At 40.1% G+C, this 18690-nt stretch overlaps 1 protein-coding gene across 1 annotated transcript; it reads left to right on the top strand.

Moving 5' to 3' along the window:
* The first annotated feature begins 10259 nt into the window (after positions 1 to 10259).
* LOC139464131 (carboxypeptidase inhibitor SmCI-like) lies at positions 10260 to 17508 on the top strand. Its single transcript, XM_071245666.1, has 4 exons — positions 10260 to 10300; positions 12003 to 12139; positions 12950 to 13120; positions 16988 to 17508. The coding sequence occupies exons 1-4, from the start codon at positions 10260 to 10262 to the stop codon at positions 17506 to 17508; spliced, it is 870 nt and encodes a 289-aa protein (XP_071101767.1).
* The last annotated feature ends 1182 nt before the right edge of the window (positions 17509 to 18690 follow it).

Here is an 18690-nt window from a genome sequence, read left to right as displayed (position 1 = left end):
ATAATAGACATTTCAACAATGAGGATGTCTTATATTCTGTCCCAAAACCGGCTGTGTGATACACATCCAACTGTCAAATTCAGTCATCTTCATCGCTTGAGTCTTCTGCATCTTGATCTCTTCATCATTGTTGGAGCAGGGTGACAACTTGCAGGCAGAGGTACATTTAAGACCACTTAATGTACATGTGCACTCACGTGGTCGACAAGTACGAGAACATCTGCATGACATCAAACCAAGGACCACTTCTGGACTGCCAGATTTCCCATGTCGTTTATTTCCCAACAATGGCCTGCAGAAGGATCTGGTAAGTCTGGAGAATTTTCAAGGCTCCTCCTCCAAACTGCTGACTGGTAATTGGCACGTAGGGTGTGCTGGAAAAGCGCATCTTTACATGGTGGGAGCTGTCCAGATTCAACATCCCCGCCTCTACCTCCAAATATCTGATAACGTAGCTAATTGACCTTGTTTACCTTTGTGTTGCTGCCATATAGCTGACAGGAAAAGGATTGGATGTTCTTAAACACTTCAGGAGAAAGATGCCACTCAGTACCAAGATCTCCAAAAGCCTTTCTGAAAGTTTCATCTCTTAGAAGCAGTTTTAGAGCCCTCAGCTTGCCGTGGCCAGCCAATGCAATGTCACATTCAGTCCATGCATGTAGCCCCAATAATGCTGTGCAAGCTTCACTCCCTAAAGCTTCAGCAAGTTTTGTTATGTCCACAAGCCTCAAACGAGCTTTTGTACCTCGTCTGATAATGATTCTGCTGTTGATCTTTGTGCTGAGAGCAAGACAGATAACTAGCACATCTGTGTCATGTGTGGGGGGGTGGGGGGAGAGTACCATCCATCTGCAGACGACACTTTAGTCTCTAAGTGTTTTGCCAGAGAAGATTTATTTGTCTTTTTCATTGTTGCCTTCACCATTTGCAAGAGACCAGGGTAGTGGACCAAGAGGGTGGCTCAGCACATCACGCATGTCTAAATTTCTGTTCTGGGCAATGAGAACCATATTTGCAAACACTCTTCTGTCAGCTTTTAGGATGATTTCTGTGTTTGTACACTTGCTTGTTTTCTTGTTAATGTCCGTAAATGATTTCAAATTCATCTTCTTCACGGTGCTGTAGAAACCTTCACCCTTCTGTAGCCGTTCTGCTTGGAACGCCTGATAAGCTTCCTCTCCCTTTTGCTTTGATGTCAAAAGATCGGCAGAAACTTCAGGGGAGCCACTGCTTCAATAGATGTCTGTCCAGGTCTGAATGGCTAAGGGAAGGTGACTGCACTGAAATTTGTTCACGTAGTTGTCTAAATGCAGCTGCTCTGTGTTCAGCAGTGAGATAGTAGCGTGACATGTTCCCTGGCTTGAGACTGAACCCTCATGTCCCACCAGGAGTTTGGGTGTCTTTGTTTACAGTTTCTTCTGTGGTCTGATCAACTGCAATACTGCCAAAGGGATTCATTTTCCTCAGTTGAACAGAGAAAACCTTGTTGCGAAAGTGCTCATACATCCATGGACTTGTCTCCTTTAACCGAGTATCTGAGCAAAGTAACCATGCATAGTTGGTTTTGTTCATTGCAAAGCACCAAGGTATGACATTTCTGATGCAAGCAAGATGAAGATGCCAGTTTCCTTCTCTGTCAGCCCGATGTAGGCCAAGCAGAACATACACCGTGTCAATGTAAGTCATCCAAAAGGCTGTTGAACATTTCAGAAATTTTCTTGTATGATTCATCCCTCAATACATAATCATGTGATTCATGACAAATTGTCTGATGAATCTGGCCTATTTGGATTTTCACATCACACAGCTTTGCTAGGCTTTCAGGACGATGGATGTCAAGCCATTCCATAAATCCATTCCATGCTAGCCTCATCAATGCTTCATATACCATTATGCAAACGGACTGTTCGATTATACTGTTTTCCCCCTAGTACCTAACTGATAGATCCTTCAGCAATGACTTCGGATTCTACTGCAAGGTCACAAAGCCCCGCATCACCAAACCTTTTTCCAATTGCTGACATGAAATTGCAAATTGTGTGAAAGTTTCCATCATCAATACAATGCCTTTAAACTTGTCAGGGTTTTTCCACACGATTTCTGTAGCTTTTGAATACAGTGCCTGGTCGAAAACAACAGCAATATTCTGAAGCTGTAGAGATGATTGTGCAGCAAGAGATTGATGCAGAGTTTCATGCACAGTTGCCATTTCTATTGCTGGAGCATTAATTGTGGGCAAGTAACGAACTGTATCAGCAAATACCTCCATGTCATCTCTTATCAGTCAGTATGTTATATCCTGTCCAAGGACTTAATGTCTGATTTGATGGATCATGCATTCTGACAAGAATCCAGAGTGAGTGTTGCTGGTGTGCACTTGCTTTTGCGACTTCAAATTCAGTAGAAAGGTCAGCTGGCACAATTGGGGGTGGACCTTCCCTTTTCCCCACAGTGTAGATAGGAAGTAGTTGACCAGAAGGCTCAATTGTGGCATACATGTCAGAGAAGTTGGCTGAACTATTATGCCATTGACACAATGTGATGTCCCTGATCCACTTAGTACTTCCTCTTGTTTGTCAATGTTGTCAAAAGCAAGTACAGTTGGAACAGACTGATTGATGCTTGCTACATGTTCCATCTTGTCAATACACAGCGCAGTGTCAGTCTCCTCCAAGGCTGAGTATGAACAAGAGTGTCCCAAGCGATTTAAAGTTTTGTTCAGCTCACCATTACCTGTCAGAGTTTTTATTACCCATGGAAGAGGAATGTGCTTTGGCGTTATTACTTTGCTAACAGTAACAGCAGCAACAATGTCCTGGGCAATGGACCATGAAAGTCTGCTAATGCGAGTTCAGGGTGTCTCTTTGCCACCATGGAAGAGATTCAGAAACCTTATGACACTACTGGGTAAGAAGAATATGTGGAATTCAATTCTTCATGATGTGGAGGCCAAGGCTGTTCTTTGATTTCACTCTTTATTTGTCCATGTAAGAACATCGCCGTATCACTGACAAATGTTTCATATTTATCATCTGACTTTGCATTCAGTTTGTCCTACAATGAAACATAATCAGCAGCTATAGTTTCAAGCAACAAGTTGTCAGGTCTGATGTATACCCTCCGTCCCACAGTGAAAAAATGCAAAGATTCTTTAAATTCAGCCTCAAGTTTCCCACGAAGATGATATCGAAAGGACAAGTCATTGCATCAATTTGATTTAAACACAGATGCATTGTATTTATCCATTAACTGACAACAGACAGTAGTTTCAGATGTAATTGGGGAATTGTTTTTCGTTACACAATTTTAGGTCTCATTGTGAGTAATTAAACTTCATATGAAAGAAAAAAAAAATTCTTTCAGGGTTTTAAATAGATAATGTTTATTTTAACTATGGTAATATCTGCAAAATTTATTTGTTTTTTGTATTAAACTGAAATGCAGAGATTTCATCAAACATGGGGTTAGCACTCAGAAATTTGTGTGTAAATTTGGAGAACATTTTGAGCAAGGAAAACAGGCTTTGCAGTGCAAGAAAACAATGTAATTTCTGTGATCACTTATTATTACAAATGCAACAAATAGCTGTTATCAATCACAAAAGTTTAATGCTATGTAAAGTCATAACACTGAAGTAAACAATTCTTAATGTCTTTGCATTATGAAAAATAAAATATAAATAGATTTTTTAATATAATTTGATAACAGAGAAACATTTATCGCACAAAACCATACAAATTGTATATCAAAATGTGTGGAATTTAGTGCCTGACACATTTCATCACACAAAAGTTGCCTAGGAATTGTAAATTCTGTTTTTCATGCTTATTTCTGAAATTTGGAGCAAATTGGAAAAAAATGGCGGCCATCTTGAAAATGGCGGCCAAAATGACATTTAGCTGGACATGTGAGATGTCAATCATGTGATTTCATGAAGTGTGGACATCAGGCTATCTGAAAACCACAATGGAAATTTGTCCCTCCATTTGGTAGTCAAACATAAAAATCAATAGTAATTTGTCCAAAAAGTTTAACTTCCGCTTCAGGCATATGGATGATCCCCTATTTTTCAATAACCAGGAAATAACCAACTCCCTTCCACACTAATTTACCCACTAGAATGTGACCTATGAGACCGCCTCAATTCTTGTGAATATGGAATGGACTTGGCCGATTTCCTTCAAGTGCATAAGTTCATATTTTAAATAATTAAAATTAACATTTCTAAGTAATACAGATAAAACAGTCGTTTCATATTTTTCCAGCTTTCCTGAACCCAAGCTGCTAATTAACTAAATAACCACATATCATAATAACAGGAAATCAGTATTTCATAAAATGTAAGGAGTATATTTTCTTATGATGATTTATGTATGTCACTCTCCTTTAAACGCGCGTGTCTGTGTGTGAACATTACAGAAATAACCCACTCCGGTGACATATACACCTCACCGAATGTACTTCACTCAATCATCTGCTTGTCTACGTTAGCACGCACAGCTCTATTTCAGGTTTATGTATACGACAATCAATCAACCGCCTCCAAACTTAATGTGAAGGTTACCAAAGTTAATCATTGTCAGAGTGACTAGTCAGTCAGTCCTGTGGCAGAGACAATGATCAGGTGAGTTCTTCGTACAATAGAACATGAATGAATTTCAGTTTCATGGTTTTTTTCGTTTCTAGATTCATTGGATGCAATCCAAGTACATGTTCACATACTATGTTGCAACACCTTGGGTGTTCATTAGTTATGAGGTCACTTTGAAATGACATTATGTTATCAAATCAGGTGACTTTCTCATTGCCATAGCTACATTTGGACTGAAATACGACAATCCTATTATATCAGTCCATATTTTAATGAGAGGCGCAACTTCATTTGGAAATGTCAACTTTTTTCGGATCACATGATAAATTCAATTTTCACAGTGTTTCTCAGTGAAGAACAGTGTCAGTGAAGCAGTCTGAAAGCAGTTCATTTATCCTACTACCAATTTACGAAATTGAATATTAACCTCATTCAATTACTGATGGTATATTTGCTTTTCTCAATTCCATCTTCAAACGGACTACTACTGAATACTCCACCGCCGTTAAAGTGTTTTGAGGAATGAAGGAGCAATGCATTTTCATCATTATCAACGAAAATGTGTTCTGTGTATGTTTATGGCATTGGTAGCTGCAAATGATTATGCATGTTTAAAATTATGTTCAGTGGTGAAAACTGTTCACCAGTTATTCACAGTGAAATAACATGATTTGGGAGTATTCTGTTATATCATATAACGGTTGGTTCCAGGAGTGGGCAACCTGCATTACTGTATACCAATAATAAGTCTTACTGTAGCCGGGACTATTCATGCTTACTTCCATTCCCCAACTTACGGATATAATTTACACTAGCGTTACGACACAAAATCTACTTTGACCGTTCACTAAAACCAAACTTATTTTTTTAGGTCAAAGGTACACACTGACAACTGGGTTCTATGCACTGTATACGTATGCATGAGACTACCAAACACCGCAAAACAGTATGATTGAAACCCGATTTTCCTTCTAGCAGCAGAGTATGGACTTGCCTGAGAGGAGCTCCACACACAACAATGATTTGGGAAATTTAATACCAATATGCAACAAGTTATTTGTTTTTAATAGTTTATTTTCTTGACAAATATGACTCTTAATGATTGAGAAATTTATGTGTTTTTGTGCCTAACACAATAAGTGGAAATGTTTGCGGTTGTGAGCATTAGGACGAAGAAGTTAAATCACGTGACGTTACTCCATAACTGAACATAATAATGATAACAGTATGTTCAACTGCTGTATCATTATGTGTTTCATTTTACACATTTTAGATGTAACTTGATAAAGAGGATGAATTAAATTTTATATCAAATTGTCCATTGTACGACCATTTAAGAATTTTTTTATAAAACAAAAATATTGGAAAAAGCCCTCGGTATTCAAACGCGTAAGATAATTTAATAAAACGAATCGAATGTAAAACACATGTCTTACCAAGAAATGTACCGAGTTCTACTGGTTCATGATGAGATACACCATTTCAACAAATACAAGAAACTCTAGAGAGATGGACTAATAGAGGTTCAGGTTGGGTTGTGGATAGAATTGATACTTCAGTTGATACTTAGATTATTTGCCCTTGAAAGGTCGGTCTTATATAGATGTACCCCCATATTCTAAGAAAAAGCATGCCATAATTAACGTTTAAACTGACGATAACTGTTGAAGATGGGCATTAGGATCTGCCTTATTTCCTGCAGATTCTAGTGCAATCTACCAAACTCGCAAATTAATAAGGTAGAAAATAAAACACTTTGAGGCTCTTATAACAGATTGAAACTACAGAACGCAGTACTGAATTCAATTATATATATTGAACTCAAGAACACCAGGCTTGTTTCTTTGGATATATAGTTGTTAGATATGATGGAAAACAAATGTTCCTGTGATTTACAGAGGACCCGATGCAGCAAGAAAGTTCCTAGAATCTCTACGAAATGAAGAGAGAATAATCAGGGGAAATTTATCGTATAAGTATTCTATGTCTACGACAAAAGATGATTGGAGAGCAAATAAGAAGGCAACAAGTTGTCATGTTTGTAATATCTTTTTTTTTAATTTGACGTTTACACGATATACTGCTTTTCCACGGGACGAGAGGCCGGTCATGTGACCGCGAAATTGACGTTCATTTAAGGATTGACAGTATGAATAAAAAAACCGATGTGTTAACTGTATGAATCCGCGTTGATGCACTGCACGTGCAGCAGCACTATAAACGATATAAACTGCAGGGTTTTTGTTTGCCATGCATCTGTGTCAATCGAACAGTGACAGTTCAACAACATGCCAAGATTAACAGAGGTGCAAAGAAACAAGGTCATAGGCCGCTTGCAGGCAGGGGAATCCCGATCAGCTGTAGCCAGAGTTTTCAATGTAGCGCCCAGTACCATCACAAGCTATGGGATCGGTTTCAAAAGCATGGGTCAACACATGATCGGCCAAGGTCGGGATGAAAAAGACTAACCAAACCCGCCCAGGATTGCTATATCCGACTGCGCCACCTACTTGAAGGGACGACCACAGCCACATAGACAGCATCCCAAATACCCTGACTGCGCAGAATCCCCGATTAGACCGTACGAAACCGTTTAAGAGCAGCAGGTCTGCGAGCAAGACTTTCTTTTCGACGCGTCATATTGATTAGACAACATCGTCAACAACCAATGCATTGGTATCGTCAACAAAGGGTATGACCTCAACTGCGATGGAGAGATGAGTGGTTCAGCGACAAATCAAGGGGGTAGCGTTATGATATGGGCGGCTATCTCTCATCATGGTAGGGCATCATCCAGGGCAAACGATACATTCTCCTCCCAATTGCAGCCAACGGCAACGGTGTATTCCAGCAGGACAACGCTCGACCGCATACATCACGGATCACAAGAGCCTGTCTACACCCTGTCTACAGCAACGTTGATGGTAACAGCAACGTTGATGGTCTCCTATAGAGCATCTGAGCTACGCCGAGGTCAATCAAAACCCTAGACCTTGCAGCGGCTTTTGCATTGCAGGCCAAGTGGGCTACCATTCCCTAGGATGTGATTCGCATACTCGTCTCTTCCATGGGCTGGATATATCAGGCCGCTATTGTGTTCTAAGTGTGCTAAGTGTTCTCTCCCCAACATTTTAGCTCAATTCCTTGTACGGTTCCTCGTATAAATGTATTTTCCTACCTCACATAAATCTGTCTTTGCGTTTCATTTTTTTTAAGAGTACGAGGGGTGTTCATTAAAGATTTCCCCTAAACCACTTAGGGTTGAAATTTCACATGTGTAATGATACATGTATCTATGGGTTATGTCAGAATTTGCAGCGCCGAACTATTAAGCTTACCACTTTTATCGAGGAGGGTGTGACAATGGAGCCAGAATACCGAGCAGTGATTAGGTTTTTATATTTGAAAGGTCGCACACCAAAAGAAACTTTCGATGAAATGAAAGCAACTTATGGGGAAGATGCCCCATCATATGACGTTGTTAAACACTAGCATCGCCAGTTCAAGTGTGGTCGGACATCTGTGGAAACAGCTCCCATTCCTGGTCGCCCCCATTCAGCCATTGATGAGGACCCTATCCATCAAGTGGAGACCGCCATTTTGGCAGACCGACGTATAACTGTTCGCCAGTTAGCACAAGATGTCAAGATCAGTGTAGGGTCTGTGGAAAAAAATATCCATGACAATTTGAACATGCATAAGGTGTCTTCACGATGGATTCCCAGGTTGCTCACACATTTCCAAAAGCAGGAACGAGTCAATTGCTCAAAGGAACTTTTGGACATGTGTACAAAAAAACAGTCAAACGTTTTTGACAGACTTATCACACAGGATGAAACATGGGTCCATCACTATGATCCTGAGACTAAAGTCCAGTCGATGCAATGTCCAACCCTCTGCAGGCAAGGTCATGCTCACGGTGTTTTGGGACCAGCACGGAATAGTGATGATGGATTTCTTGGCAAAGGGTACCACAATTACAGGAGCTTATTATGCTTCACTGCTGCCGAAAATGTGGGACGCTATCAAGCTTAAGAGGCGTGGCATGCTGACCAAGGGTGTCCGTCTCCTGCAAGACAATGCTCCAGTACACAACTCTCATGTTGCCAAGACAGAACCGCAGTCCTGTGGTTATGAAATCCTTCCACATCCTCCTTTACTTTCCTGACCTTGCACCATCTGACTTCCACCTCTTTCCAACCATGAAGTCATTTTTGAAGGGAAAACGTTTCACAGATGATGAAACACTGATTTCTGAAGTCAAGTCTGGTTTGAGACGCAAAATGAGGGTTTTTACAGGCGAGGTCTCCATAGTTGCATAAAACGATGGGAGAAGTGTGTAACTCTTGGTGGTTCCTATGTGGAGAAAGACTAATACCTATGCCAAGTTTCATTCCACTAGGTCCATCGGAAGTGGGTCAGGGGATATCTTTAATGAACACCCCTCGTATATGTACATAATATGTAAAATTCTTAAAGTGACCAGAAAATAGCATTACCCAGTGCACACACAAATTACTTACTATGCAAATCAAATTCAATTTTAATACTATCATGGGTGGGTGGAGGATGTAATAAATGCATATATTAAAGCGGAAAAAAATGAGCTTGGGTTTGTGGGGGTGGGGTCAAGCGGTTGAAGGCACGGCGTCGGCTGGTGAGTGTGTGTTTGACAAGGGCCCTCGGAGCTTCCTGGCTGTGGTTACTTCCTGGTCGCTGATGGGCTGGAACAATCTGGTGGTCAGATGGGTGGCTGTGTTGGAGATGTAGACCGGACTTGTCTTGATATCACATTCCACCAGGAAGTCAAAGAGATCCTGGTAATTGTGGATATCGTGCTCGAACCACTCCTCCCCTATGTACTTTACCGTGACCAGCGGTTGGCCTGGACGTGCGCTCGTGCAGAGCTTCCCAAGGCTGTTGGCAATACGAGGGGTAGGGCGGTCCTTGTGCTGGTCCAGAATCTGGTCAGCTATCTGGGACAAGTCGACACGGGGATCTTCTTTCTCACTTGGTACCTCGACGGGCGCGGTCTGGGTAGTGATGTCATTGAGAAGGGGGTCTCGTGGTGTGGCGGTCTGGCATAAAATTGACTTGGTCGGGGTCGGTGGTCCAGGTCGGGCGGGAGATGGCTTCGGGAGAGGAGATCTCTGGATTCGAGGGAAGCGAGATCTTTCGCTGCGACTGGGTTAACGGGTTAACTCAGTCTCCATGAAACGACATGATCTTTGACACAAACTAGCACATCAAGAAACCAGCATATCAGTCATTATATTTTCAGATAACTGACAGGTTCAGAATGATGGATGTGCTATTGATAAGGACTTTACAAATTGATCAGTCTTCTTTACAGGAAAAACTATGTATACAAGAGACAACTCGTCATGAGAAACTCGAGGTCACACTTCGAATGTATTACCTTTTCAAATTGCTTTTTATCGGATTGAGGGTGTAATTAACCAGATATGTCATCATAACTTAGGCAAAATTGCAATTTTGAATTGGTATAGCTTAATTGCTCAAAGAAAAAAGATAAAGTTTGACATGATCACAGTTGTTTCTTGCATTTGCATCGATGATGTTGTAACAGTCCGAGTCTGTGACGAGACTGGTTCAATCCCATAGTGACTACAACCCAATTTGCCTACAGAAAATATATGTAGGCACAATGGGAACTCAGTTTCATCCCTGCAGCTTCCGGTATAAAATGTTAGTAACTGAAAAAGAAACTGCGCAGAGGATTGAAATACTTATTACTGTTCAAACAAGCCAGTTCTTAAGCTGAGCAGAGATGTGAATACGTATGACTGTATATATTTTAGAGATCAATGCAATTAACATTTGACTGAGTAAAATGTGTAAGATGTATATCACCTCCTTCACTGTAAAGACGTTGTTCCATCGGGGTTGGGTTTTTTGTATATCTACCAGTTTCAATTTTTAGTTTGTGATTACTTTAACGAAGTTTTAAGAAACACCTATGATCTTTGTTTTTAAAATATGTAAGATAATTCTCAATATTTACAGATGACTTGACCAACCTGTATGTTCTTAACTTGCTGTTGGATAAATGGGAATCCCTTAATCCATTAATGAATGCGTGAACATATTTTTACATTCGGACTGAAGTTTATTTACAGTGGATTCATCACATTTATTTGTGTTTACTATTTCAAAAGTTTGTTTTGTTTAACCCATCCAACGTTTTGACCAAATAGATATTTGCTGCCTAAGCATGTTTAAGAATGACATGTGTTGTGTTATCTATATAGGTCTTGTAATCAATTATTTTATATATTATCGGTACTTATAGTGGGTATATACCAAGTTCTGCCTGACAAGCCCAGTTATGGGTTTTCTTGGCTTGGTTTTACTTGTGCTGACCATATAAAGCCACTGTTATTTTTGTTGTGCTTTCCAAAGATAACTGCATTGATAACAACCAATTTGTTCTTTACACCAATCCTCTCCTCCCATTACTAACACTTCCTCCTCCGTATATTACATTATATGGCGGGGAACTATTGATGCACTGCAGCAATCTCTACTTGTCTATGTATTGTATGTTGAAAATTAAACAATCAGTAGACATTCCTTTTTCTTGTACAATTAATAAAAACAAATTTATATATGGCAAATGTTAAGCAACTCTTAGTTAATCGGTATTCAGCTTTTAGTCTTTGACGGTAACTTGGGAAATACCAAGTAATTCCTAGAATTTCTGTATTTGCCGAAACAAATGCAAATACCATTTAAGGGGACAATGACATTTCAAACTTAAATGTATATATATATAGAGAGAGAGAGAGAGGGGGGATATTTCACGAGACACATGAAATATCCTATTTATCATATACTTTCTGTGTAGTTGTCTGCCGGAAAATTATGTATTTCATTACAAATGTAAAACCTTGAAACGTAAATGCCCCCTCCCTAAACACGCAGGGATGTTTCACCACCCCTTGCATTTGCGACTTAAAAGATGGTTCCATGGTTTCAAAATCTTAGAACATATAAACAAAGGTAACCCAAAAAGAATTAGATCAAAAAAAATTACAGTCTCGATTGACGGGTTAATGAGAAATTTACAGTTTATAACGACACATTTTCGAGAGAATTCCAAACGACAAGAAACGATATCAAGCCCATAAATGACCATCTGTTATTAATTTCCCTTGGCAATGAGGAACTAATGTAAACAAGAAGTCATCAGTTTGTGTACGGGCTAGACACTTACGATAAAGGGAGACCATTTGCGGGGAGGTAACTGGGAGGTGGCTTTAGTTCCGTCAAAGTGTTATATCATGTAAAATATCAAGTGTTATGTTCACAGCAGTGAAATATCAAGTGTGATGTTCACTGCAATGAGCATATCTCTTTTCACAACTCGATATGCAATATGTCATTACAGTATCATAAATTTCAGAATGGTATTTGCACACCACATCCTACTCTGCTTCGTTCTTGTTTCCGAACATGTACATGGTAAGCTGTGGAACATGCGTGAAACGGTTCCTTTGGTGCCCCTGGCGCTTCAGACGCCACCAGGTAAGTAACACTGATATCATTACCCACCTACTCCTTTATGGTAGTATGCAGTAATAGTGATAGTCCACCCTCTGTCTTTATTCATATGCTCTCCCTTCCAGCTAAACTGTTACATCGCGTGTCTTTGCTACATCCTCTCTCAGGCATTGGAATCTTATTTTCGTCATCTAACGATTGATTAATAGTTCGTCTTAGTCGGTGACTTGTGTTTTAACGTCGGTTTAAATAGTAGTTCAGTTTTATCACGGCGTGTCTGCTGAATGTGGGAGTAAAGATCGAAGTCATGTAGGCTTTAGACGTTTTAGGTTTTCAACTAGCCACGAGCCTAGGATTCTTGCGCTACAAAGCGAATTGTGGCACCTTTGTCAACTGGGACACCCACGCTCCCGAACAGTGCCTAAAGAACTGTATCTAATTACCCAGTGTTATTAAACCAATGAGTCTTTAGCTACTTTTACAAATGTCTATATATTTATGCATCGTTAACTAAATTGGAATGGTTCTGATAACTGATCTATTTGTCTGTTTTATTTTTATAAATAACCAGTAAATATTTCCACTATTTTGATATTTCGTCTTCCCACAGAGGGGCTTTGTGCTTTTGTTCAGGTGTTGGTACCCAACCTTTTAAGGTTACGTACCAACACCTGAACAAAAGCACAAAGCCCCTCTGTGGCGGACACGTGTGTTGTGGCACTTTTTGAATAACATGTTATTGTATCAGACATTCATAATGTTAATGGGTCTTATCATTTATTATGCATGACTGCACCACGGATCCCTTGCAAGTATTCGATTAAATGTTGCCAGAATGCATGCTGCAAGCTGATTCCGGTTCCTGCAAGTCGTACGTGAAGAGGTTTTTCTTCGACAATGCCACCGGTCTGTGCGAGCCTTTTGGATACGGAGGATGTGAAGGGAACGCCAACCGGTTCATGACCAAAGAAGAATGTCTGGGAAGATGTTACTGCACTGAGCAAAGTGGGTTCAACTCTGTTTTACACAGGTGTATTAATATACTCTTCAAAACGTTGGGGGTACTCGGAAATAACTTAAACTTTCCAAAATTGTAAGAGATACTAGTTTTTTTGTAAGAGTTGTATGATAATGAACGAATTGGGAACCGACTTCAGAAAAGTAGAGAAATATGGCAGTAGATGTAATAACCGCCAACGATCTTGAAGGACGTAGTCACATCTGTCTATGACCTCACATACACACCCATTGTTAGTCACATCTGTCTATGACCTCACATACACACCTATTGTTAGTCACATCTGTCTATGACCTCACATACACACCCATTGTTAGTCACATCTGTCTATGACCTCACATACACACCTTTTGTTAGTCGTATCTGTCTATGACCTCACATACACACCCATTGTTAGTCACATCTGTCTATGACCTAACATACACACCCATTGTTAGTCACATCTGTCTATGACCTCACATATACACCCATTGTTAGTCATATCTGTCTCTGACCTCACATACACACCTTTTGTTAGTCGTATCTGCCACTCACTTCACATACACACCCATTGTCAGCCATATCTGTCAATCACATCACATACACGCCCATTGTCAGCCATATCTGTCAATCACATCACATACACGCCCATTGTTAGTCATATCTGCCACTCACTTCACAAATACGCCCATTGTCAGCCATATCTGTCAATCACATCACATACACACCCATTGTTAGTCATATCTGCCACTCACTTCACATACACACCCATTGTTAGTCATATCTGCCTCTCACTTCACATACACACCCATTGTTAGTTATATCTGCCACTCACTTCACATACACGCCCATTGTCAGCCATATCTGTCAATCACATCACATACACGCCCATTGTCAGCCATATCTGTCAATCACATCACATACACGCCCATTGTTAGTCATATCTGCCACTCACTTCACAAATACGCCCATTGTTAGTCATATCTGTGAAATGATTGGTAGATATCACTTACTTTGGGCGTGTATGTTAAGTGATAGGCAGGTATGACTAACAGTGGCCTAGTATGAGATATAACTAACAATCGGGGTATGTGGGATGATACTTAAAAGCTCCAACGACCTAACAAAAGCAGGCAAACAAATAACCTTCTTGTGGATACCCGCCCACGTAGGAATATACGGTAATGAAAACGCCGATAAAGCAGCTAAACTATCCCTCAAAATCCCAGAAATAAGCTTAAACTTACCCATCTCAAAATCAGAAATTAAAAGTGTAAACAAACAAAAAATCACAAAAAAATGGCATAACCTATATCTAAACTCAAATAGCCAAATCAAAAGAGTGCTCAGCAAACCACTAACCAAACCAAAAATTCTCCATCCATCCAAAAAAATCGACAGAGTAATCACTAAACTCCAAACAGGACACACCAACCTAAATAACCACCTAAAAAAATTTAAAAAACACACTACAGGTAACTGCCCACACTGCAAACAACCAGAAACCCCAGAACACGCACTCATCCACTGCACACACTACCTAACACATCGAACCGCATTACAAACCACCCTCAATATAAACAAGGCTCTCACTCTAGAAGCAATACTAAACCCACAAAATAAACTAGAAAACTTCAAGGCCTTAGGCGTATTCTTAATAAAAACGGAACTAATAAAACGCATCTAAAACCATAATAACCTACCAAATCAAAATCACAAAAACAAACAATCATCCACCATACCCAGCTCCCTTAGTTCTCCTCCCCAACCCCATCGGCATCTATTCCAAATCTCAAAATTCCCAAATTCTATATAAGCAACCCCTAAAGCCCCCTCTTGGGTTGCACAGACCACCCTCGCCCCTTTCGGAAACACATTAAATGGCCTGGCCGGGCCCGTGTCCGAAATACGCGTCAGTCGGAAAGCGCACGTTAAATCTCCAAAGTAAGTAAGTAAGTAAGTAATGTGGGATGAGAAGGCACTTCTAACATTGGGCATACATGTGAACTGGTGAATTGGTGGCCGGACGTGAATAACAAGGGGCATATACTAGTATGTGAAGTGACGAACAGACATAACTATCAATGGAAATGTGTGTAAAGTGATAGGCAGACATTGTCAGCTTTATATAGCAATCACTTCACATACACACTCATTGTTAGTGATATCTACCAAATCACTTCACATACACGCCCATTGTTACTCATATCTGCCAATCACTTCACTTACACGCCCATTTTTAGTCATATCTGCCACTCACTTCACATACACACCCTTTGTTAGTTATGTCTGTCACTCTCTTCACAGACACGCCCATTGTCAGCCATATCTGTCAATCACTTCACATACACGCCCATTGTTAGTCATATCTGCCACTCACTTCACATACACACCCATTGTTAGTCATATCTGCCTCTCACTTCACATACACACCCATTGTTAGTCATATCTGCCTCTCACTTCACATACACACCAATTTTTAGTCATATCTGCCTCTCACTTCACATACACGCCCATTGTTAGTCATATCTGCCACTCACTTCACATACACGCCCATTGTTAGTCATATCTGCCACGAACTTCACATCCACGCCCATTGTTAGTCATATCTGCCTCTCACTTCACATACACGCCCATTGTTAGTCATATCTGCCTCTCACTTCACATACACACCCATTGTTAGTCATATCTGCCACGAACTTCACATCCACGCCCATTGTTAGTCATATCTGCCTCTCACTTCACATATACGCCCATTGTCAGCCTATCAGTTCACATACACTTGGTATGGTATATTTGATTTCCGATCAAAAGCAAACTTTATTTTGTTTTGATACAAAAACACATTTCTACTGAAATTAGCAAGTTGCAGGCATGCCTGCCCATCGTTTCACATTAATGTATTTCAAAAGAAAACCCAACCGTTTAGTAGCGAGAAGAAATTTGTGCAGTTATGTTTTTCATGTGCGCCATAGTATTGGAAGAAGTGCCACTGTGGAAATTTATGGACTGGAAACGTTAACTAGAAAATCAGGAAGGGTTGACAGTTTTTCACAAACACAAGAGGACTGGCCTCGTATGATAATAAGATTATTCCTGTCTGGCAGTCATCGAAGTTTTAAAAAAGACACATGAGTTGGAAGAAACATAAAAATATGAAGATATTTTAGTTCACCTGGTCCTTTATCATTTTATTGTCACGTTGCACGCCATCTATCCGTCCAACCCATCATGTCAGACTGACCCTTAACTTGAGATTTCTCAGAATTGACTGAAATGATTATTCTGAAACAAAAGGAGGAAGTCGTGCGCCATATCATCTTTTCCATAGTATTTTACAGCAAGATTTAAGGATTTGTTATGATGGGCTTCAATGGACTACCAATTGAAAAAAGAAACACTAGCATTCCTGAACAAAATATCTTCACTGCGTCTTAGTCACAATGTTAGTACATCCGTTTTAGGAATTAATGAAGTTGGTGGACTTGATGAGTTCCAACAACAGTTGGATAGATGTTCTTTTCTACGCACTGTGGAATTGGAAATAAAAGAAGATGACTTGGGCTGCTTCTGTTTTGCATTAAATTAAAACTTTCTAATATTGCAACAATGATCACAGAGCTGAACTTAATAGAAAGGTGTTATTACTAGTGATATTACGAGATCAAACGTGCTACTGTGCAAAATAGGAATCACAGAATGTTTGCATGGTAATATCCTCACACAGTTGGTGTATTGCTAATGGGCATACCACAACATCCATTCCCTTATTTTATGATACCATGATACAATATACAGATCTCTATTATTTATAACAGTACTGTTACACGTTTGATAAAATATAAGGTAAATGCAAACACCATTTCTGTTGACAGGATGTTACCGCCATCCTGACTCTGGTTCCTGTACAAAGAATTTCACAAGATACTTTTTTAACATCACAAGCGGGCAGTGTGAGAAGTTTCAGTATGGTGGATGTCAAGGCAACGGAAATCGGTTTGTGACCTTATCCGACTGCAGTATGACATGCCAGTGTTCGTCTTGTGTAGTACCAAATGGTCAGTGTTCTGGCTACTTCTACAACAAACACACTCGCACATGTCGCTATACATCCCAGAAGAGCTGCAGTGCTAGTCAGCCCAACATGTTTGACACGAGTGCTCTGTGCACTAATAAATGTAACATCTGTGACTTGCCATCGGACTCAGGGCCTTGTACCAGAAATAGACAGCTATATTACTACGACAAAACACCACCACAGCCGGGGTGCCGCCGATTCACGTGGGGAGGATGTGGCGGTAATGCCAACATGTTTTTGACGGAGGAAATGTGCCAGTACAAATGCGGTGCTGCTGATAACCCTGAGAAAGAGACAGGTCACGTTCCTGGGGTGTGAGTCCGGCTCGAAGACATTGCCATGCTGAATTACACTGAATTACATCTCGCCACCATTTACCAAAATAGAACCAAGTTGATCTAGTGTCGTCGATGCAACAAGATAATGTTTTTCATGTAAACAACCTTTCCCTTCAGCGCTTTAGACGCCCATTGAAGTTCGTTACATTTTCAAGACCACGTTTGTCGCATTAAAATGTTTCAGATTAAAGGTACAAATAGTTGTTCTTTTCATTGTGTCCCGTCTACACGACAGCCTCGGTTTATCAGTTTATATTTAGATGACATTGAACATGTCAGATCGACATGATCTAAGTTGTGAACTTGGTATTGCAAAAAGCAACCTGGCTCTCAGGTTTGACTGAAGGTTCTGTTATAGTTGCAATATGGGATTGAGTAAATCAAATTAGGTTTATCGTCGCTTTGAACGTAAAAAAATAAGATATATCAGAGAATATCAGCTTGTTGTGTGATTTTGGTAAAACTCATAAACATAGGTAAGGTGTGGACAAAGCAAGGATCGTAGTCGGGGCGAGTCTGGGATTCGAACCCGTGATTAGTTGATTCGGAAAAGGGTCGCAAACACAGGGAATTGCGGCACCTTAGAGCACTGTATTCACCCGTGCCCGCAACCGCAAAGAACAAACTATATGAAAAAAAATCGTAAAGGAAAAGTACACGCCAACTGAAGGTAATAAACATGCAAACAATAATACAACGATATGAACAATGTTCTCCATCACAAAATACTCACTATGTCTTATGGGTGGTAGGGTAGCCTAGTGGTTAAAGCGTTCGCTCTTGACGCTGAAGACCCGGGTTCGATTCCCGACGTGGGCATTATGTGTGAAGCCCATTCCTTTGTCCCCCGTCACGATATTGCTGGAATAGTGTGTAAAACCGTATGCACTTACTACGGATTAAATTAAAATTCCATAAATAAACAAATAGCTCAATAATGGGCCAAAGTGACATTAAAGTAACGTTGTCGTTTTGGGTCAAATAACATGTTTCTATGTTCTCGTAACCAGCTTAGTTGCTATTTGAATACAGTATTTCATAACTTAATACATCATTAATAACGTGATTCGTGGGACTTTATTTATTCTTACATTGTTTCAGACAATAGTTTTGTTCTCTTCTTCACGGTAGCTTTTTCACTGAAAGAAGCAGAACAGTTTTA

The sequence above is a fragment of the Haliotis cracherodii genome, unplaced genomic scaffold, assembly GCF_022045235.1.
Source record: "Haliotis cracherodii isolate W230 unplaced genomic scaffold, xgHalCrac1.p SCAF_16, whole genome shotgun sequence".
In the NCBI taxonomy this organism is placed as follows: Eukaryota; Metazoa; Mollusca; class Gastropoda; order Lepetellida; family Haliotidae; genus Haliotis; species Haliotis cracherodii.
This window is presented reverse-complemented; position numbering and strand designations above follow the sequence as displayed.

Excerpts from the sequence above, each read along its gene's own strand:
- LOC139464131 (XM_071245666.1), top strand. The coding sequence starts at position 10,260 with ATGGGAACTCAGTTTCATCCCTGCAGCTTCCGGTATAAAAT. Across the intron at positions 10,301-12,002 it reads TGCAGCTTCCGGTATAAAAT|TATCATAAATTTCAGAATGG; the intron begins GTTAGTAACTGA and ends ATGTCATTACAG. Across the intron at positions 12,140-12,949 it reads GGCGCTTCAGACGCCACCAG|AATGCATGCTGCAAGCTGAT; the intron begins GTAAGTAACACT and ends AAATGTTGCCAG.